The sequence below is a fragment of the Lissotriton helveticus genome, chromosome 7 (assembly GCF_964261635.1).
Source record: "Lissotriton helveticus chromosome 7, aLisHel1.1, whole genome shotgun sequence".
Lineage (NCBI taxonomy): Eukaryota > Metazoa > Chordata > Amphibia > Caudata > Salamandridae > Lissotriton > Lissotriton helveticus.
Window position 1 is genome coordinate 396,944,746 of NC_136068.1, and position 24,056 is coordinate 396,968,801.

At 46.7% G+C, this 24,056-nt stretch overlaps 1 protein-coding gene across 3 annotated transcripts in view; it reads right to left on the minus strand.

Annotated features, from left to right (window-relative positions):
* Window positions 1-546: 546 nt before the first annotated feature.
* MTO1 (mitochondrial tRNA translation optimization 1) overlaps window positions 547-24,056 on the minus strand; it is a 569,440-nt gene continuing 545,930 nt past the window's right edge. For all 3 annotated transcript variants that reach the window (XM_078652253.1, XM_078652255.1, XM_078652254.1), the window contains one exon: window positions 547-5,912. In XM_078652253.1, coding sequence (XP_078508379.1) covers window positions 5,799-5,912 — 114 coding nt within the window. In that variant the 3' untranslated portion in view covers window positions 547-5,798. The remainder of the gene's footprint in view (window positions 5,913-24,056) is intronic.

Below are 24,056 nucleotides of genomic sequence, written 5' to 3' on the forward strand. Positions count from 1 at the left end.
CCTAGGCTTTCAAATAGTTTAGGATACTTCTTTAAAATTGGATGATCTGTTGAAATATTACAATTCAATGCCAACAAACCCATAAGTTGAGCAGTTACATTGCTTAATAAGCAGGGACCTGGAACTTCACCTTGCAACACATGTACATCTTCTTTACTTGTTATATTTCCATATCGTAGGGTCTCTTCAAATTTTCCTAGGCATAGGACTGGACGTTTGGCACCCCATTGAAAAACACTAACATTTGAAGGTGTCAACACAGGTTAGTTTTTCATTTTCATATATTCAGGTATGCACATTATGTTACATGTTGCTCCACTGTCCAAAACAAAAGGAACTTCTTGTAATTCAACTAATAAATTTACGGATGTGGTTTTTTAAATATTTTCTCTTTTGATCATATTGATTTGTTGACAAACGCTACTTTCCTGTATTATGTTGCTTTCTTGCATCATATATAATTTTTCTGATTCCTCGAATTCTTCTTCAGACTCTCCTTCAATTTCTTCCATAGGTCTTATATATTTTGTGTTTCTAATTTATTTATTTATTTATTTTTTTATTTATTTTTTTTGAAAACCTTTATTATAGCATTCAAGAAAATACAGGCAGGGGCCTACAACCGCGGGGGCTGGCCGCTAGATAGATTAAGAACACCAATATTGCAGTACTACACAGCCCATCAGCCGACAACCCAGAGGTTCGGCGGCGATTCAGGACAAAACTGGTATAAGAATGCAAAATTAAGTTTCAGAATGAGTCGGAGGTTTCGTTTTATATTATATGAGAGAGGATCAGGTGCCATACAATCAAACCAGATAATGCGGGGGACAGGGTAAGAAACAGGATAGACACATTATAACCACTGTGATGGAGAGTCGGCGCCAAAGGATACAGATCGATGCAAATGAACACACAATATACAGTCCATGTTGCGCCAATTCTCGGAGCCTGCCCACCCGGAAATTGGATATCAGAAAAGCATGAGCACTAGATACAAGCATACGAGAAAAGTCCGAATGATTCGTAGCTATACTGATCCTTAAGAAAGAAAAGGAAGGAAAAGAAAGGCCATAGAAAATAAAAAAGGCAAAATTAAAAAAAAAACGTCCAGCCCCCCACCCTGCACCCCTGCAGATGGCTACAGCCTAACCCCACTAGCAGCGTGCCTGTCGCCCCTAATAACTAAAACCCTAAAGGAAGGAAAAAGAATGGAGGAGGGCATAGACATTCGGGCTCCCAGCCCCTTTAGACCCCCCGCCAGATACAGCAACCCCCTATCAATAAAAGAACACTTATGACAACAGTATAGAAGAGAGTAGAGAGTACCAGAAAACACCGCCCAGCCTCTTAGAGCAAGCAGTTGCAGGTCGAACACTTGTGAAAGTCACTCCTATCCTTCCCGACTTAGTCAATCCTAACCTTGGCCCTTCCGAACAAGAACACGGACCCCTCCCATCGAGACCCAAAGGCACACAGAGAGGTAATAAAGGAGAAAAGAGTCATCAAAAAGCAATCCATGGCGACTCGCAGGCAGTAGGTCCACGGGAACCTTAGACGCTGAAGACCTCTCCCTCCTGGACGAACAGTCCCAATGTATTCTGTACAGGAGTCGTAGAGTCACCAAGAGAGGAGAAGACGACCACAAAGTGAAAGGAAAGTCACAAACAAAAGTCTCCGGGAGGGGAACGCCTTCTGATATCTCCCCAGCCGGTAGCGGCGGAAGGTTCGGTGATACCATAACATCCACGGGAACACCGTCTCCCAGGGCACCATCCGATGGTTCCAACGCTGGTTTCCTCACGGGGCTCTCGCACGGAGTCAAAATGGCCACGGTTTGAATGGCTGCAGATTCCTGTTTCAATCGTAAGGCCGGGTCCGGGTCTACCCGGAGCATCTCTGATAGGCGCAAGTCCAATTTGCTCAATAAGACATCAACCTGTGATCGAAACGCCCAAATTTCCGCTAGTACTGACTTCAGCGATGGCTCATGCATCGTTCGATCCACGGTCTCATGCCCGATATCAATCCCAATCACCTCCCCGGGCGAATCCGGCATCCTCGGGGGGGACAAACAGGATCGCGAACAAACAGATGCGGAGGGTGACCGGTCTTTGCTCGCAGCCACGGTCCACACCGTTAAGGCAGCAGGTCAGAGGCCCCGAACCACGAACTCCGGCGGCCCCGATACCGGGTCCGCGGGACGGGAACCCCCACTCACAGCCAGCAATAAGCAGTATCACTCCTCCATTAATAATGAGCAATTGAAACGATCACTGCCAAATTCGGGCTTAAACAAAGCCTCCACTCCGGTCGACCGGACCCAGCCTGGTTCTTCTGGACGATGTTGTTGCACTGCAGCCCGGCTGTGAAAGTACTCGAGGCCCCGGCTTCACCGCTGGAGCAGGCCGCAAACTTCAACACGACAGAACTTCTTCCAACAAGCCGATAAAAGTTTCCGGATTTCACCATCGGAGTGCGGAACAGTTCATGCACACAGAGACCGGTCGTAGAGTCAGGATAATGTACAGGATATCGCGGCGGGTTACGGAGGTCGGCGGAGCCGGGAGCCTAAGCAGCCATCTTGTTTGCTGACGTAGCTCCTCCCCCCTCTAATTTATTTTTAATCAGATTAACTTGTTTCCAACTCTCTTTATTTTCTTTGTAAAATTTGCATATACTTGCAAAATGATTGTATCTTCTGCATTCTTTGCATTGTTGTCCTAATGCTGGACATGTTTTTTGATGTAGGAACTGAAATCCACACCTGTAGCATAATCTTTTTCCTCTGAATTGGGTTTCATTTTTTTTCCCTACTTTTTTGTTGTTGACATTTCTCTAATCTGTTTGATTGCTTTAATTCTCCCCTGTTCCATGTTTGTAGCATGCTTTTGGGCCTGCGTTTCTGTTTTTGCATGCAAATTATTTCTTGTAGAACATATTTTTTTTCTAAGACTTTTTTTCTAAATTTTATTGAGTTGCATCCTTGTATTACTCTTAGCCGAATGGCTTCTTCGTTGTTGAATTTGTCAAATTCACAAAATGCAACAAGTTTTTTAAGTCTAGTAACATAATTATCCATTGTTTCATTTTCTTGTTGGCATGCTATATTGAAATTATATCTTTCAAAATCTAAGTTTCTCTGAGGGTCAAACTTCACGTTTAGACATTTCATAATACCTTCATAGGTGTTTTTTTTCGCCTTCTGGGAATGTAGTTATCAGGCCTTCAACATCATCACCTACAAGGTTAAGTAATAGGTCTTTTGCTTGCTCTTCAGAGTATTTTTTACACGTTGCTTTTAGAAAATGTTTAAATCTCCTTGTCCACTTTTCCCACCTTTGTGAAATATTTTCTTGTTCAGACAGATTGAAAGGTAATGGTCTAAAAATTGTACTTGACATGCTTTCACTAGCATCTTCCTCATTATATATATCTGAATTCATATTTAAAACTTCATTACTTGTTTCTTCACCAGTCATGTTTTAATATGTATTGTTATATATTATGAAATTCAATTCTTATTCCAGTATAAGTTGTAATCAGAATAATCCTTTTATGTCTGTCTGTCACCTTGTTTAATAAAATTCAGTCAATATGTTTAATAAAATTCAGTCAATATGGTATTTGTCTGTTTTAATTATTTCCACATTTTCATATTTTATTGCTACTTTAATTTTCTTTTTTACACTGTAGCTGTTTTCCTTTAATATAGCATTCACATTTTCTTTTAAATGGGGCTCACGCTACTGGTAGCTATTTTCGTTTAATACTGTGTGACTCGCGCTACTGGCAGTTGCTTTCCTTTAATACAGCACTCGCGCTGTTCTCCAGCTGCTTTCCTTTTAATACAGCACTCGCCCTGTTCTCTTTTGACATAGCGCTCACTTTAGCATGCACGTAGCAATGTGGATCTCGCGCTTGAGCTGTTTTTTTTTAACACAGTGCTCGCGCTGTTTTCTTTTGACAAGGCAATTACTTAGGCATGCACGCGGTAATGTTTTCTCGCGCCTGGGCACGCACGCAGTGGCGCTTACGTTATTTTAATTGGTCTGTTTCCCTCGCCGCTGTGCATGGCCAGCTGATTTATGTTGCGCTCGCGCTAGAGGCTTGCAGCCAAATTAATTTACGTTCACTAACGTCAAATAAGTCCATTTTCAATCAAGGCACTCCGAACCATGTAGATCAGCCTGTGGCACTCTGAATCCTGTAAACAGCCGACGGTCAATTTTAACTCCTTGTGGAGATTTCTCGAAAACTTCTTACAACACGCTCGTCACAGCAAAAGAAGTCTTCATTCCTCACAGGTGTTCTTCTCCCTTTGTCGTCATTGTAAAAGAATCCTCTTAACACAGTGAGTACAGTTTAGTAATCTTGTTTAATGGAGCTTGTAAATCAGCTTCCAGATTCATCCCAGCACTTCAATTGAATGATGCATGCGTATTCTTTTAAAACCCTCAACATTCAACCCCTAACATTCTTTATAGAACAAATGACAAAACAATGTCATTTACACATTATTACACGGCCACATGTTTCTTAATGTCATCCCTCAGCCTGCCATTTAACAGTTTATAAATCTCCCCAATCAGATGTTTTTCTCCCCTCAACAACTCCACCAGTTCTACTTTATTGAACCCTTCACCTCCACCCTTTTTCTTCCCAACAAAGTCCCTAATTTGCAGAAATGTGAAAAATGTAATATTTCCTAGAGAAAAATTCCTTTTTGGGTCCTCAAATATGGCAAAGCCCTCTTCATTGAAAAAATCTCCAAGGATACAGAGGCCGCTATTCTCCCCCCACCGCTTGATGTGTGAATCGTGAAAAATATCTGGCAGGGGGGGATTATCTTGGAGGGGAGTGTAAAAGCAGAATTGCCCGATCCCTAGCTTTTTCCGAATACTAGTCCATACCTGAGCTGCATATAATATGGTTTTGAATCTTACTTTTTTAAAGTAGCTAAATTCGAGCTGTAACTTTCATTTCATTATCTTGATGTTTCCAGTATAGAACAGGTGCATATAAATATATGGTAAGCATATTGTTTTTTTCCAAAGTTTATTTTTTGTTGTTAAATGGAATATCACTATTAAAAAGAGTTCAAAGTGCATGCCAAATTTGGTGGTGTTGTATTCATTAATTCCCCAAAAACATTTGTAAAGGCATGAGTAGGAAATTACTTTTTGGTAAATAACTCCCCTTGTGACCTATCTTCAAACAAATAGTTTGGCACGAGCCTGTAAGGGGCTGACAAACTTATAGGCTGCCAAATGACCTGCATTAGCACAGAAACCAGCTGTAACTTTATACCCAGATACCTCTAGTGCTCCATCAATAGGGATGTACATAAAAACAGCAATAAGCAAAACTGCAAGCAAGCATCTTTACCCGGAAAGTTGTTTTGCTCTGTTTTGGATCATACGTATGTCTTGCACCAAAGTCCATTTAAAAATGTATTAATTGTCTTGACTCTTTTTGATGCAGGAAACTTTCTCATCGGAATAGAACGAAGGCACTCCCAGAGGCTTCACTCGACTGTCACTTATTAAATATCAGAAGGAACAAAGGGTAATATATAATAGAGTCACCTTGAGTCCATTCCAAAACCCACAACTCAGAGTTTTTATGGACGTTCTGTGGGGTTACACAATTCGATCTGTCTGAGGCACCAGCTGGGCACAGCGTGTGGCGCAGTCACCGTGTTGGACACATCCAATCCCTGCACACTATTCACAATTCAGGACAAAATGGTCAACACCATCTGCTTTGCAGCCGCTCGCCACTTCCGACCCTCGCACTTAATTTGGTGAGCTGGGACTGTTGTGTGCCTCTTTCCTGTTGCTCCTCACGAAGCGTAGCAGATTCACAATGGCAGCGGGGGTGATCCCAGGGACGCGGCTGGCAGCACCAATCTGGGAAACACGAGACACCATTAGAAGCGTTTTGAAATGGTTGCTCTGACAACTTCTTGTGTGAGTTACATTTTACAATAAACAATTAAATATATTTCATTCATAGTGTTCTACCAAAAAAGATGGTGACAAAATCTGAAAAAGTGCATAAAAGAGGTACAGTGTTCGGATCATTTGGCTATCATATTACAAAAGCAGAGCAGCAGTAAAGTGGAATTTTATCAGCAAAAGAAAAAGTGGTAGAAAAGCCAATACTGCAAAAGGGCAGAAGGTAGGGAAATAAGTGGTGATGCAAGGAAGCATGAAGCGCTAGAAGAAGAGTCAGTTTGTCAGCAGTTACAGAACAAAGTGCAGTTCTAGGAAATACATTATGCATCAGCAACAGCCACGCGAAGTAGAAGACTAAGCAAGGGTAAATATTTTTTAAATATTTGTTGCACACACTTAACGTTAAATCAAACACTAAAGATTATGGGAGGAAAACTTGCAAATAAAATAAACCACTCTCAATCGCTCTGTGTAGCGTTCTAACCCATAATTTTTAGTCCACTTCAGTGGTGGCTGGTGAACTTTGAAAATGGAGGGCATAAATCCATGCCTTAATTTGCACCAGGCAAGCAAGCCCATAGCCTGTGTTTTGGGGAATTGGATGGAGAGACAAGTGGCTCCTCCGTCAGATTTGTTTGGAACAGAGAAAATGTTACCTTTGTCAGAACAATTTCTCTCTGGCTCTTACTCTTTAGGAGCCCGAGCTGTGCCAGGCCATCAATATATTTGGAATGTAAATCGTGCAGCAAGCACCATCTAACGATTAGAGCCCCTTCAAAATCCCCAAAAGTTTATTTCTTTATCACACTTTTTCACTGTAGTACATCAAATTATATTACTGCATTGAGTGTTTTTTTTAGTTAAAACTATATTATTTAAACAAGAGCCTTAAAAACATTCATACACTTGCCTGCCCTTATGACAATGGGCCATATGTATCAATGTTAGGTTTTGCGATTCTCAAATAGCGAATTTTTGAGAATCGCTATTTGAGAATCGCAAAACGCTATGTATGTAGGATTTGCAATACATTTTGCGAATCCTACACATTCCTTAATTGCAAATCGGAAAATGCGATTCGCAATTAAGGAATACCTCCCCATTCATTACTATGGGCCAAGAGGCCCATAGGATGAATGGGAAGACGTTCTCAATTTGCGATTCCCAATTAGAGAATCGCAAATTGAGAATGCAATTTCAAGTGTGTCAGGGTGTCAAAAGGACACCCTGTTGCACCCCTGAAATGAGCATGGGTGCACATGTGGCGCACATACATGCCCTAAGGACATGTGTGTGCGCCACATGCCACTTTGTAAAATGCAAAAATGTGCATTTTTGAAGGAAATCGCAAATTACCACCAACCTGTAGTTGGTGGTAATTTGAGATTCCTTATGCCATATTCGTACAATTTGGGTGCTTCATACATTCCATTTAAGGAATCGCAATTTGCGATTCCTTAAATGCCTTCGCAAAATAAGGAAATGCAAATTTTGTGATTCCTTAATTTGCGAGACAGTTGTGCTTTCATACACCTTCATTAACTAACACAACACACTTCTTCCATCACAGCCGATATTGCCAGCTATCTGTTTTCCACAGCGAACTCCGTCCTGTAGCACCATCGGATATCACTTCTGTTCTGCCTCATCCGTTAGTGCCAGCCCCCCCCTCGCCTTCACACTTTCCTCACACTGAGGTAAGCACTTTCAATGCTCACTCAATACGTCATCAGGAACTATGTTAAGTATCTGTATCTCACTACCTCTCTTTCCTCTCACCTCTGTAGTACCCGGCTGGGTCCAGTGTGAGTACCTTTTCCTTTTTCCTCACTTGAACGGTGTTCTCACCTTATTCACGTGGCTGTGCGTACGCATTGTTTTTGTTCCAGGTATTGTCCTATTTATGGCCTTCCGTTTATTTATTTATCCTAGAACAACGATCCCACTAGATTAGAGCTTATGCCACTCTCCTTTTGAATTCACAGATGTCCCTATATCATTAGGTCCTGAGGAGACCCTATATTGTTTGAAGGGTCGAAACGCCGTCGACTTTGAAGAAAACTAATCTTTATACCAGAACTAATTATTGTCTATAGTGTTGGAAGAAACTGTTGAAAATACTAATGATCGTTTGTCAAGAATAATGGAAACCGCGTTGTAACTGTCACAAATATCACTACATTTATCTTTTTGATTCCAATTTTGCACTGGGGACACTATGCACCAATCTTTTTGTACTTAAGAAATTGTTTTTCTCAAATAATTGCTATAAACTTCTAAAAAACGCAAGTACAGTGTACTCGGCTACCTCTTTATCTGAAGTCCACTCGACCCATATACATTGTCATTGTGCATTCTTAATTATCCATGTAACCAACCAATGTTTCCACAAGAACCGTTGTTTCTTGATATACAATACGTGCCCATGTTCTCTGTGAGTAGGGTTTCCCTTGTGCTTGTTGAATAGTGCTTTCATACATAGCACTAGGCCAAATTGTGATCACAAACGCTAAAATTCTGCAAATTTCAGCGTTTGTGATCGCAATTCACCTTGATACAGATGGCCCAAAGACTCTAGTGTTGTTGCAGTAGGAGACCTAATGCAAAATTAACTCCAGAAACAGCAATCATTTAATTATGTGTCTGGGATCTCTTTCATGTAGGAAAAGAGGCAGCAGACATTCCTGTACTTTCTTCACACGTGAAACCTGCACGTGCATGATAAATTATGTTGATGCAGTGTACACCGGCCCAATTAAAAAACTCAAAAAAACGATTTTACATCAAACCTTAATTTGAATACATGGACAGAGAAGTGGCAGAAATCAGGGCACAGAACGATACAACAGAATAGGCAGCAATAGGCAGCAATCCACTACACCTTGCTTTGGCAGTTCCTTGTGGTTAAGTAGCTGAAACCAACAAAGTGGCAAAACTTTAGCGGTGATCGCAGAGTTGTATTAATCTACACTGTACTTACTCGAGTCTTGGTGCTGCAGGTGGCCAGCTGCAGATGGGGCAGGTCAATCCACATTTAACTCACACCCTGTGCTGTTCATCTCACAGCTAACAAGTCGTTCAAGCGATGCTGTCTCTAAATATGACCTGTACTTGCTCGTGCGTTTTCGGTTTGTGCAAAAAAGTCACATGCTCTGCCTACTGTAGTCCTCCCTCACAACGGCAGAGCCTGTCAGAAGCACACCAAACCAACGAAGGTGACTTATGAGATAAGTAACGTAAAGCCTAACGCATGGCTTCTTCTCACACGCCTGACTCAGTAACAATCAACTGCGCGTCTGCCATTCTCAACTACAGCACCCACTAAGTGATCCGATCCGAAGGTATATGTTGAATTGGCTATACCCAATTTAAAATGGCTAACGTACCTCAAAGTCGCTAGTAAATAGCACCCTGGTACCCAGGGTATGTAGGTTAGAGGTGTACCCTAGGGCTTGCTACACTGATTGTGTCACCCTGGAGGCCTTCCCAAGTAAAACAAGTCCCCTTAATCTGCCATTTCAGACTGATAGAGCAGCCATGCACTGCTACTCTGACTCAGACTCTGCCATTGACAGCAATGGCAAAGCCACCACTTCCCTTGGGCATGTGTGCATATCACCCCTTCGGCAGGCCTACCGAGCCCTAAATGCAGGGTGCAACATGACACAGGCAAGGTATGTGCTTTACATGTCCTGATAGTAAAACACATAAAACAACCATTTTTACTGAGGAAAGACTTGGCCGTCCGATCGGCAAGTACAGGGCTACACACTAACACCCTCCGCTGAGCCAACTCCTGAATATTGCAACCAAAGTGGGCACTCCAAGAAATCAAACAACTCGTTACATTAAGCCCGACTTGTATCTTAAGCTGAAATTAATGTAACGTGTTGCAGTGTGCAGCTTTAGCAGAGCTGCCACATTGTTGCCTTTAAAACTCCTGTGCCTTCCCGGGCACACATGGAACCTGCTCCACGAGACAACTTTCTGCCCTCCTGGAGAGACATGCAAGGACTCTCAGGAAGAAGAACAATGAGGGATTGCAGGCCAGGGAGGTATCCCCTCGTTCCTGCAGGAAGCCACTTAGGTGTTAGCCCCAAAAAGCAAGCTCCAGAGGTGAAGCCTACTTTGAAGATCTGCTCTACAACGTAGGACACCAGGGGTAGGGCCTCTCCATTGTTGCGGTAGACAGGCTGGCATAGGGAACAGAGAGGGGAAACCCGTTCCCAAACCGTTTTCCCCAGGGATATGTAGCCCTGAGATAGCCACACTTGGAGGGAGGACTAGGGAAGTCTGTATACCAGGAGAGGGGTCTTGCCATCTTGGGAGTGGGCAGAATGGTGAATCCTGGGATAGCCAGATGCCTCACTCCACACAATTAGTCACCAGGTGGGAGGGAACCTGGTAGCCCATTGGCTACCAACTGCATCAAATCCTGAGGGCACCTTTGAAGCATAAAGAGGGCACCCATGGCACGCAGACCTCAGATATCGACCAACTCAGAAGGTCCGAAGAACTGCCCTGCTGCAAAGAGGGATCAGCTAAAAGAGGCTGCACCGATGAAGACTGCACATGGTGGCTAGCAAAGAGAGGGACTGTGCCTGACGTGTCCTGCTCAAAGAGAAGTCATCTCCTGAGGCCAGGCAAATCCAGAGAAGTCCAAGGGCCAGCTGACTGGCCTCTTGTTCGCAGCACAGAGACCCAACAGCTGAAGAAGCAAGTTGGGGAGAGTTGGTAACCCAAAATATTCAAGCCACTGCCAACAACTTCGTGCAGCACCAAGGACCACGTCCCGATGCACAGAGTTGCACCAGAGTTCGCAGAATGCTGGAGTGCTGTCTGAGAGTTGCTGGGAACCTAAGAAGGCGAGTTATCAGCTCAGGATGAATTGGTCTGTGAACGCGACAACGGGCAACTGGTAGTCCATTGGTGACTGGACTTTTGCCTGACCCAAGAGGAGTTTGTTACAGAATTATGAGGCAACATTTGTCTTTTGTGGAGATGCATGTGACAAAGCTAAGCTTGGCAAAGCTCAGTTTTGCAAAGCTCTAAAGCAGATTCTGATGTCTGGATCAGCAAAAACGTGTGGTTGCAATTCCATGAGACATTGTTTTTCACGTAGATATGCACTGTAGTGGTCCTGGAGGAAGATCCTTGAAAGCTTAGTTTAGCCAACTTCTAGTTACTATATTTGTCCCCAAAGTCCTTGCGCAACTGACTAATGATATTTTTTGCTAGCAGGTGGATTTTTTCTTTCGGGAGAAATTTCAACATTATTACTGATCAGATGTGGAAACAGACTTCAGCAAGGTCCAAGGGAGCACGCTTCCAAGTCTACTAGGGAATTACCGAAATCCCTCACCTTAATAGATGTTTGTGGATAGACACAACACGCACAACAAAGGAAACAAACAGAATGGATGCTAGGCTAGAGTACTTATTGATTCGCAAGTTACTTGGTAACAGATTAAAAGGCAGACTTGCAGAATATCCACCTCTCTGATTACAGTCCAAACCAAAACATACTAGACCTGGGAGACCGACACGGTACAGACTAAACCACTCTCCCCTCTGAAGCCCGCTAGAAAGAAACTGTGCAAAAATGCTTCTTCCCCCCGGTAGAGGGCAATTTGCTGCTTGGTCCATCACGACGGAACTGACTGTCCATGCAGTAATGCTTCGTGAATGTATGGAGGGATCTCCATGTGGCAACTTAGTAGATGTCCAGGACAGGTGACCAGTGGACTAAAGCAGTGGTGGTACCCTTGGCCCTAGTAGAGTGAGCCTGGGCTTTAAGCCCTTAGGTGGGTGTTTTTGTCAATGCAGAGCACTATCCATGTTTCTGCAAAGCCTTCCATTCTTTCCGGCAAACCCAATGAATAGTTGGTCATCCACCTGATGGTCTTTAGTGCGATCAATAAAGAAGGCGAGCGCTCGATTAGAGTCCAAACGTTGGAGTCTCACCTCTTCATTGGAAAGATAAGGTCCAGCTTGTCAGGGAAGAAATTGGTATATGGAGGGTGAACCAACAGAGCCTAAAGCTCACTGACCTTCCTGAATGATGTAATGGCCAGTAAGAAAACCGTTTTGATGGTCAAGAGCCACTAGGAGCAGCTATGTAGGTGCTCAAACAGAGAACACGTGAAGTAAGTAATGACTACATTAAGATCCTATTGGGCACAAGGGGATTAGGTGGAAAGAAATGCTGTAAACCTTTCAAAAAGTAAGTCACAACTGGTGACTGGAACATAGGAGGGCTGATCTTGCAACTGCAGAAAAGGCAAAATTGCTTGAAACTAGCTCTTATCAGTGCCTAGGGCACAGCCTTACCAGGTTAAAGATAGAACAAAAAGGAAAACCTTTCTCAAAAGTGCAGCGAGAGGGGTTCCACATGGCGTAAGGAACACCAGGCCACCATCTTCTTCCAACAGAAGGTGTAGACAGTTTTAGTGGATGGACGCTTTGCTGCCAAGATGACAAAACAAACTTTGGGAGGGAGATTGTAAACCCTCAACTGTCACTGCTCAACCTCCAGGCATGAAGGTGGAGCGTACACAGGTTCTGGTGCAGAACTCTGCCCTTTTAGTGCACCAAGAGGTCATCCCAATGGGGCATCCTGACTGGAAACCAGATGCTCAAGCTCAGGAGTTCACGATACCATACTCTCTTTGCCCAATCTGGAGCCACTAGTATGACTTCGGCCTGGTCGATCCTGATCTTCATGAGAATTCTGGGCAGGAGTCCTCAGTTCCACTCAAGGCAGGACGCTGCTCCGAGTCACAGCTGCTTTGGAAACTACAGCACACAGAAGTGCTGACATAGTGCATTCTCGTCTGTGGAGAACAGATCAAGCCAAGGTTCTCCCGAGTCTTGGAAAAGACCTAGCACCACCTCCTGATGTAGATGCCATTCGTGAGCCGAGAGGCATAGGTGTCTGAGTTTGTCCACCCTGGCATTCAGGGAGCCTGCTAAGTGCGGCATGACCAGGAAGATGTCTTGGCGCTCCAGTCAAGTCCAGAGGCGCAGACCCTCCTATCACAGGGTCCACAACCCCAGCCAGATGATTTTTACAATATCACATGGCGGTGGTGATGTCCGTGAACATCTGAATCAGCCTTCTCTTGAGGAACGGAAGGAAGGCTTTCAATATCAAGCGAATGGCCCTCAACTCCAACAAACTGAGGTGGAGATGAGACGAGACTCTGCCAGAGACCTTTGTTCTCCACCTCTTCCAGGTGGCCACCCCAACCCAGGAGTGACTCATCTGTCACTACCATGAACTCTTGGTTTTGAAGGGAGAGGATTCGGGTGCTCACCCAATCATGGGTTTGTGAGCCACCACTGACGATCTTTTGAGTTTGTTCAGATATCTTGACCAGGCCGGAAAGATTCCCTTGAGGCTGCTCCCACTGGGACTTCAGATACCACTACAGAGCCCGCATATGTCATCAGGCATGCTTTACCAGCAGGATGAAGGAGGCCATGAGAGCCAGCAACCTCAGAGTCAGGCTCACCGAAATCCAGGATATAGGCTGAAACATTTGAATCATAGCCTGAATATCCCAGACACACTGCTCCGGAAGATAAGCACATAAACTGCAGTGTCCAGAGTGGCTCTGATGAAAGGGTCAGGTGTGACTTCGGCATGTTGATGGTGAACCACAGCGAATGCAAAAGGTTTGCCATAGTCTAGAGGTGGGAAACGCCTTCCACAGCCAGTCGTTGAGGGGGAAGTGAAAACTGGAACCTCTGACCTCTACAGAGGTTCTACAACCATCACTATTATTTTCATGAACACCCGAGGGGCACTGGTGAGGCCAAGGGGGAACAGAGTGAACCAGAAATGCTTGCGGTCCATGGTGAACCACAGGTAGTGCCTGTTGGCCGGTATGACTGGATATGGATATAGAAATGTGCATCCTCCAGATCCTGCGATACCATCCAGTCCCCGGGATAGAGGACAGACAGATCTTGAGCATACTTTAGCATCTTATATTTCCCTTTAATAAGTTGATAGCGCAGATCTAATATAGGGATAGGGCAGAGGCCTGTGGTTTTTTTTTTGCACCAGAAAGTAGCAGCAATAACAACCTAGCCCTAATTATGGTGCAGGCACCCTCACAATAGTTCCTTTGGTCAAAAGAGCTTGTACTTCCTGATAGATTAAGGAGAGATGTTCTTGGGATTGGGGGAGAGGCTGCGGTGTGTCCACAAATGGTAGGGAGTTTCCCTTCTGCATAATCTGAAGCACCCACTTGTCAGATATAATCGCCAACCACTGAAGCAGGTGGTGCCATTGGGATGGCTGTGCACGATGGAGTGCGCAATAAAGGGGCTTAGAGACCCCGGCAGTCAGAGGGGCAGGGGACTGGGCAGCATCTTGGGACTTGCTCCAGCATCCTTTTTGGACTCAACGGCCTTGTCTTTGAAAGGGCTGGGCAGGCTACTGGACCGGATATGGCTAGTAATGTTAGCCTGGTGATTAAACAGGCGGAGACATTTAAGGGCATGTGTGTGCCAGTGGACTGTAACCAGGGGTGGTGGTGCAGCACTACCACAGAAGCTATGGCTCTACCAGGGAGTCTGAGGAGTTCAGTCCATATGGATTGCCAATTTACTTGGCAGTGTTGCCTTCTGAGCAAAACACTCTAGCTCCAAGTGTCTCCATTTATTGTTTTTTACCAAAATTAGGGGCGCTTAGAAAACTAGGACTGAGTCACATTTGTGACTCATGTATTAAAAGTAATTGGCCATCTTACCTCTGCACTCATGAGATAGCTAATCAAGGCCAGGGAACTACTGTGCCTTTGTACAACATTAAAAAGTGTTATCGTGGGATAATGAAAAATATTCCGAGCTATACGAGAGTAGCTGCTTCTAAAGACAGACAATGCCTAGCTAAATATATCTTGATTCAGGTTTCAACAAGTTGTGAACCTGATCGAGAGTTTGGGCTTAATAGATATGATCTAGAACAGGTGTGAAGTGGTTCATGCCGTGTCGATGGGGTGGAAAGAACTGTGGCAGATGCCAACTCCACCTCTCAGGAGGGGGAGGCAAGGTGAAGCACATATCTCAGTCCCCTCCATCTTGAAGATGAGAGGATTCCGCTAATTAGGAAGAGGCTCATGTCCCCACCCACTGGAGTGTGGCATAATAGGGGTTGTTGCCACTCCAAGGAAGGGACCCATTGGTCCAGACCTGCACACCCCTTTAACACCCTAAATTTAGTATATAGGGGTGACCCTCAACCTTGCCTCCTCAGACTCAAGGATGAAAGAAGAAGGACTGAAGAGCTGTGCTGACCCCTGAAGGAGAAGAGGACACCATCTTCCTTGGCCCCAGCCCTACCAGCCTATCCTGTCTAGGACCTGCCTACTGCAAGAATCCTGGCGAGTCCAGCAGCCAGCAACCCCCAGAGCTGGGGGACCTGCCTTGCGACCTTCCCACAGACTGTCGCCCGTGGGCACCGGATTTGCTCAACCCAAGACTCACCTCCAAAATCCGGGCTCCGTCGACTCTGCAATTCTGCACCCGATACCCACGGCCCGAGTTTGAGTGGCCCAACACCCCAAGGAGGTCTCCCCAGCGATCCTGACTTGGGATCTGGTAATCCCCGACCTCCCTTAAAACTCCCAAGGATGCCTGCAACCACAACCCGAAGGGTCCCCCACCGCGACCGGAGCTGGTAAGAAAATCCGATGCCAGAAGACACCCCGCCCCACGGCCTTGGGTGGCCCAACCTACGGTGTTCAGGAATCCCCCAAGATCCCAACTTACCTCTCCAGCTGGTGGTCACCTTCAGGAAGTCTCTCTGCTGGAGCCTGCAGCGAAGAGCTCCATTGGAAAGCACAGGGTCCCAACGTCCACTGGTGGTGCAGCAGCTGTGCTGGTCATTGGCCCCTGCAGTGCTGACCTTAACCCTAGAAGCTTGGCTCCCACTACTGAGTGGCCCGCTCGTCAGCAGACCCTAACCAAAGGCTCCATTGGCTAAGATTGGGCCCTGCATTCTTCACCCAGCCGCCCCAGTGCCGCTGGTGGTGCAACTTGAGTGTCTATCTAGACCTTGGTCCTAACCCCCAACGCTCACCCTCGTGAGTCGAGTACTTACCTCCAAAACCAATAACCATTTTTCCTATAAGAACCCATGTTATAAGATTTTGGGCCTAAAATTGTTCCAAGTGTGGAACTGTTAATGTATGAACATGTATCATTTGATATTTATTTAGAAAGCAATGCTCTACACCTCTTCGACAACCATGAAGAAATGGCCATGGGTACCAGCAGTTCTCTGTGCTACTGTACTGCTCATGGTGTCTGCAGATTTCACATAAATACCTCTTACTTCAAAGTAGGAACATTGAATGACATTGAGTCTTAACTTTTAATACACGATTGGCAATATAACCAAACATCTAGGAGAATGCAGCAGAGGTCTCCAACCTTTTCTGTAATAAGAGTTTCTTATGTTCTATGAATACCGTTCAGAGCTACTGTTATTATCATTGTCCTAGTGAGCATATCAGAAAAGATTACATTAGCGACCATCTATGCAAGATTACCAGCAGTAAAGTGCCACAGACCGGGTTACCAGCACTACTTTAAAAAAAAAAAAAAGGCTATATCAATTTAGAATGCCTCTACCTGGGTAATACATACTAGCCATAGCTGTAATGGACAAGTTACTTACTTTCGGTAACACCTTATCTGGTAGAGAAATGATCCTTACCGTTGACCTTCCAAGCGTCAGGCTGGATCCGGAAGATTTTTCTTTGCAGTGCCCCTGTGCGCTAGTAGATGGCGTTGGTTGCTCCATGTGACTTTGTCGTGTTCGGCGTCGTTGTGATGTCTGCATCGTTAACATAACTGCGACTCTGGCGCGCTGATGTCAGTACTTTTCATGACCATCCACGCCAGAAACACAGAGCCATGAAGCGACTGACCATGGTGTGTTAAAAAGAAAAGCTAGGGCCCTGAAGGGGAACAGCCCTGACACTAAAACAATTCCGCAGAGTGGGGAGGACGGGTGGGTCGGTAAGTAATATGCGGCTAGATTTCTTACCTTTGAACAGATACCCAAGCAATACCTTCCCCGGAGGTGGGCCTGCGGTAATGCTTTAAACCAGGAAATTCTGCAAGACGAAGCAGCTAAACAGGCCCTTCCTGTGAACCTCAGAATCCAGGAAATAGTATCTGACAAGCGTGAGCAGAGACCCCCACGTGGCTGCTTGGGAGATATCAGCAAATGGAACACCACACTGAAGCTACAGGACGCTGTATGTAATTCCTTGGGCCAGGATCTTTAATGATTGTATGACTACAGGACTGCCCCTCTGCCTGCACTCATGGGAGGTGCGTGGTCCTCCAAAATTTGGTTGGACATCTGATTGATGTAACGCCACACTGAGGATAAGTATATCCATAAGGTGTAGTTTTCTAATGAAATATTTTCAACATTTTGATTACTTTTCGGTTTATTTTTCCAGGGAGGGAATTTACACTGTTGGTTTACCCTGAAGAAAGCCATGGACCCTTAGGGCCGTCTGTTGGCTGAAACACGTTGGCAAGTACTATCCTTGGAACACCCTTCATTTGTTTTTAATAGCTACCACTACTCCATATTAAAGGGATACTGGGAGTTGTTGGTGGTTTTTTAATCTTTAACCGCCCTGGCCTTTTCTCTTAAGTACTCCCTGAAACACGGTCGAGCCCACCCTGGCCTTTAGGAGCCAGGGTGAACCAGATGATGAAGCATGACACTACTAGTGTGTGTGTGGGTTATTATAATCCATCCAAACTGACACAACTGGCTGATCACTCAGCTGGGGCAAGGTCGTGAAATCACCCCTTGCTTAGGTATAGTATTCCTATAGCTAACCTTATATCTAGACACATATACACCTATAAGTCACTCCTATGGCAGGCCTTAACAATCCTGAAGGCAGAGTGCTTGGTTTTATGTGAGATGGTGCTCTAGCATGAGCTGAGCATGTCTGCAGCTTTCGGAACCATGTCCTTATAGCTGTTCTAGGATATTGCCATACCATATACTCTTAAGTGCATTATGATCCTCGCGGTTATTGCTATCTTTGGTTTGGCTTTATCAAAACATGTCGTGTAAGGTGTCATACGCTTTGGAATACTACCCCCTCGCCAGTTCTGGCGACCGGGGTAGCATTCCACCCTTCTAGAGGGAGAAGACATGTTACTTCCATTAATCCCGGTTAAAGTTAACCAGAGCCTCAGCATCACAAAATGGATGCTGCTGCTACAGACACAAGTCTGACCTCCTGCTGCTGGGAGTCCTTCCAGCGAGGGAGGCTTGGACAATAGGTTTCCTGTCACAGGGAGGTGCTAGCACCACCCCAGACAGGCTATAATGTATTGGGGCAGGGAGGGCTGAATGAAATGAGACACTGCCTGGGGCACACAAGGTGTCCCATGCATAGTCCAGTTCAAACCGGTGCTGGGGCACTCCAGCCCCAGCTCTGGCGCGAAACTGGACAAAGGGAAAGGGGTGTAACCACCCCCTTCCTGGGTTCCACCCATAGGAGGGACCTCGCAGGTAATCCAGCCCCTAGATTTGGTATATAGGTAGGAGCTGTATCCTTAGACTTTAGATATATCCTGACTGAAACTCTGATACGAAACTCTGGACCTTCGACATCCTACTCGACGTAGGAGACTGAAGAATCTCCGTTGTGGTCAAGGAGTGACCACCCTGTGCAAGCAGGCACCATCAAGAGCTCAACGGTTTGCTTTGTCGTTGCTCCCGCCGGAGCTCGAACACAGAGCCTGACAAGACCCGGACTTCCAGACATCCAACAGCCCGATCCACAGCCACAGCAAAGCTGAGACCCGTGGAGGCGACGAGAGACGTGGGACCGGCCATCTTGGAAAGCCAGCGAATTGCTTTCCGTGCAACTTCTGAGGCACCCTCGAAGTTGTGCATTGGGGATTGAGAAGCCCCAGCCCGAGCACCAACTGCACCGAAGATCACCTCTCCACACTCACCGAGTGCTGCATGGGGCCCTTTTGCATTTTCCTGTTCGACGCGTCTGTCTTGTCACTTGCCCGTTGGCTAGTGGCCTCTGTGACGACGAAACTCGAAATCTACACTGCTGGTCTGGTTGCTCCAGACTGGCCCTTGCTTCCCTGCGAAGGAGAAGCCCCTCAGTCCTTGCTGGCCTGAGTAAGAAGCCATCTTCGATTCCTGCGTGGGTTGCATTTGCCAAGGCCTGTTGACTCCGAATCGAGCACCGACACCGCCAACAGCGAGAGCCTTCGTGGGACAGTCCGTATCCAGCTCCTGGTCGTCGTCGACACCTCCTGGTCCACGTGGCTGCAGAGACAAGCTTCACGACATCACCTGATTGCTTCCCGACATCGCCTGGTTCCTTCCTGGTCACTGGCTAGTGACCCAGACTCTGTCCCCTCTGCTTTCAGGTACTCTTCATCCTCGATCCACCCTTGGATCCAACCGGACTCTTCTCTCCTGGTCGCCTGCAGCATCTTTTCTCCAAGGCTCCATAGAACTTCACGACGAAACCCGACACACTTTGAGACCTATGCACCCGCTTCCTGTGGGTGAGGTACCGCGAGTACTGCGGTGCTCCTGTGAAGATTAACTCTCCTAGTGTCCTAGTTTCAAGTGGTTAGCTTCTAGTCCAGTCGGAAGACTCCTAACTCTTTAACTTTCTAACTTTACGCACCCATTGACTTCTATGTGTGCACGCATGTGCATTTAGACTCTGCACCCGCATCCCGCGGGCCTCCTGCTCCCTAACAACTGTTAGTCCAGTGTAGCCCCAGCGATTCCCAAGGCCCTAGGCCTTTCAATTGTTCGTGACGTGGTTCTTATACCACTATTTTAGTATATGGTTTAGCGGGCTACCAGGGCCTATCCATATTTGTGCAACTTATTGTATGTTATATTGAGTTACTTGTTATGCGCTTGTGCCTCTGCCCTCATAAAGAGTTTAGAGGATTGATTTAGAAATAAACACATATATATTTTGAATATATAACCTGTGTGGTGTCTTTTCATTTGGTATTAAAGGGATTGCATATGGTAAAACAGCTGGCTTCACATGCCCTCTTGAGTTTAGCCTAAGACTGCTTTTGTCCATGCTACCACTAGGATAGCTGGTCTATAAGGTTGACTTCACAACCATCACCATATGGGTTGTTTGGACTGGTGCAAGGTGCTCACTAGAATAGTGAACATCATATACCAAGCCAACTTCTCACAACAATCATAGCCTATTTCTGGCCCAGAAACCTTTTTTATAGCTCCCTTGGCCAAGATAGTTTTGACTTCCTCACAGAGTAGAGCACGGTGATCCTCCGTCAGCGGATTGAAAACTGGAGGCATGGATGGAGGAGTAGTCTCAAAGGGGAGGGAGTAGCCCCGTCAGACTATTTGCAATACCCACCTGTCTGAGGTGATGTCCCGCCAGTGGTGGAGATGATGAAGTATTTTGCCACCAATGGGCGTGAATGATCCTGGGGTATCGACCGAGAGGGTTTTGCAGTGGAGGAGGGGATTGTGGCTTGGCTTGACTTCTGGCCAAACGACCCTTGGGGTCAGAGTGAACTGTGCCCATGACCCGCAGAGGTTGCTGAACGTGTGGGCCTTCTGACTGCAATGGGGTTGGTGTGGTTGGTAGCCCCTTTAGTAGTCACGAAAGGAGTAAAAAGCAGACAAAGGCTGGGATGTTGTAGTGAGGCCCAAGGACCGGGCCGTAGCCTGCGAGTCCTTAATACGCTCAAGTGCTGCATCTGCTTTGTCTCCAAAGAAACGGGAGCCATCAAAGGGCATGTCCATGAGATTAGCCAGGACATCCCGAGAAAAACTAGACGTTCTCAGCCAGGCGCGGCAACGTATGGCTACCATCATGGAAATCACTCTGCCCAGAAAGTCTGTTGTGCCCAAGCCACATTGGATGGAGAACTTAGCTGCATCTCTCCCATCTGAAATAGCCTGGGAGAGCAGAATCCAGTTCTCCTCCGAGACTCTGAGCAGCACCTGCGCAACTGGGCCCCGTATGGAATGGGAATAACTGCACAAAAGGCATGCAGTGTTCACCGACTGCACTGCTAGACTGGCAGAAGAGAAAATCTTCTTTCCAAAGATTCCAGTCTCTTGGATTCCCTGTCCAGGGGTACGAAAAGTAATGCGCCACAGGAAGTGGAAGCTTGAACCATCAAGCTTTTTGGGGTGGGGTGGGGTGGGCGGGCTGTGAGGAACAGCGGGCAATCATTCTGTTTACAGGAGCCCTGTGCTGGGCTTGGACCAGGTGCCCAGAAGAACATCAGTCAAGGCATAATTGAAAGACAGCAAGGGTTCCGAAGTGGAGACACCAGGCTGCAGGAACTCTGTCAAGGCGTTAGTCTTGACTGCCACTGTAGGGAGCTGCAGGCCCAGGACCTCCGCAGACCTATGCACCACCATAGCAAATTATGCCCCCTCACCAGTACCCAGGTTAGTGGGAGACAGCGTGCCAGAATCTGGGGAGGTGTCCAGGCCACTTGCATCACCCAGTTCCTTATACCAGTCCATCTCTTGAGGTTGCAGGATTTCTAAGGGATCCTGCTCCCCCTCCCAACCCTCCTCATCCATGCCTAACTCTTCAGAATAGGGCAGGTTGGGCTGCATGGAACCTTACGGCTCCGTCAGCACTTGTCTCCGGCATCGGTGGGCGCCCGACCGGCTCCGTTTCCTCAGGAATGAGGACTGGGAAGGTGCCGCCAGTGGGGACCTTGACAGCGGAGGCGGCGCTGGGAAGGTCGCCGTGTAGGAGCAACAGGCGCTGGTCCGGACCTGGGGACGGGTCCAGTACGAGGCTACAGTGATGGAGCCGAAAGCATAGAACCCAAAGGGACTCCTTCATCCGAGGCTGCGTGGAGAGGGCGCGTCAGCAGGGTCGGGCCACCCAATATGCTGCACATGGCGTCATAAAACTCCTTAATTTGGGCGGGGGTCACTCCCGGCCCCTGAAAGGGAGGGAAATACAGAGCCGACCCAGACACCCGCTCCACGGAGCAGGGCATCAAACGCAGAGGTTACTCCATCTTGTTGCGCGACGGACGGTTGACTTCTTGTGTTTCTTGTGATGCCTCTTACCAGATCGTGATGAGTTGGAGGAAGAGGACTTCGATCATCCGGAGAAGCAGTCGGACCTTCCTCTCGCCGAGACCAGGGTTGAGACTGAGATCGACAGAGTGACCTCCAAGATGCTGGGTGTGACTAGCTTTAAGGAACACTCCCTCAAAGCTTTTGGCACCATGGCCCGGCAATCGGAGCACGACTCTGTGTCATGGTCACACTCCAGGCACCAAAGACGCACCTAGTGGGGGTCCGTGACTGACATGGCGTGATGACAGGTATTGCATGGCTTGAACCCCTGAGGTCTTCTTGCTAGACATCCCTAGCACACCAGAAGAAGTCAACAAAAGGTAGAAAAAAGTCTACCAAAAAATGAGAAGGGGTAAGCTCTCGTTGACGGAACGGCGATAGCTGGTGCGGAAAGAACTGACGTCAGCGCGCCGAAGTGGCGGCTATATTGATGACTCGGATGTCATAACGATGACGAACACGACGCCAATGACGTCATGTTGAGTAGACCGACACCATCTATCAGCGCACAAAAAAAAAATCTTTCAGATCCAGCCTGACGCCTGGCATTTCAAAGATATGCAGCTAGATGTCTCTATCAGATACCCCTGGTACCAAAGTAATGAGTCATCAGTCTCCCTGATGCTGCTTGATTTATCACTTGTATATATCGTCTTCAAATATATTTGACAAAGTCTACCATTTTTCTCAAAACATCACCTTATGAGTTCTGAAAATACTCCCATTTTCATCTTCAATACACTGTTCAAATTTGGTATAAATATATTAATTCAACCTAGCAAAAGCTTCTAATTTAGACTGTGTTCAGAATGACTATAATGAAAAGGAGTGTCTCAGAGGGAGCCGGGTGTGACTTAAGCACATTGATAGTGAACCCAGATAATGCAGAGGCTCGTCGTAGTCTGAAGGTGGGAAACAACTGCATGGGGCGAAACAGACTACAACAACCAATCAACGAGGTAGGGTCAGACTAGAACCCCTGACCCCCACAGATTAGCTGCAACCACTGTTATCACGTTTGTGAACACCTAAGGGGAACTGGTAAGGTCAAAGGCGAGCACAGCAAACTGAAAGAGCTCTTAGCCCACCGTGAACCAGAGGTCACGTCTGTGGGCAAACAAAAAGGAGATGTGGAAATATGCATCCTGCCAGTCCAACACTACCATCCAGTCTCCTGGTTCAAGAGCAGACAGGGCTTGGGCAAGCGTGAGCATCTTGAATTTCTCTTTCCTCAAGAAGAGGTCGAGAAGGCACAGATCTAAGATAAAGCCAAGTCCTCTGTCCTTATTCGGCACCAGAAAGTAGCAGGAATAAGAACTACAATCTACTTCTTATGCAGGCATCCTCTCTATGGCTCCCTTGGCCAAGAGAGCCAGCACTTCTTGAAGGAGCAAGGAAAGATGGTCCTCTGTCAGCCGATCGTATGTGGGTGGCACAGGTGGTGGGGTAGTCACAAACGGGAGGGAGTAGCCCTTTCGGATGTTCTGGTGGATCCATAGGTCTGATGTCACTGCCTGCCAGTGGAGTAGGTGATGGCAAATCCCGCCTTGCACTGGATACCCATTGTGTTCAGAAGGCAAACTAAAGAGGCTTTGGAGGCAGCAGCTGCTGGGGGAATGGCAGACTGACTCGACGGCTGTCCCATGCTGTCTGTGGAACCAGCACCCCTGCCCATGAAAAGCCTGTTGGCCATGGTGGCTGGGAGGGTAGAGGCGCAGTTGGAGAACCTTCCGTGGTGACAAAAGGGACATAAGGCAGATTGGGGTTGACAAGGGTCCACAGACAAGCCCAAGGACCAGGCCATAGTTCTGATGTATTTTAAAGTGCTCCAGCGCTGAATATGCCTTCTCTCCAAAAAGGCAAGACCCATCGAAGGGCATGTCCCTGAGGACATCCCCTGAAAAAACAGTTGTTCTTAGCCAGACGTGGCACTACAAGGCCAATGATGAGGAAATCGC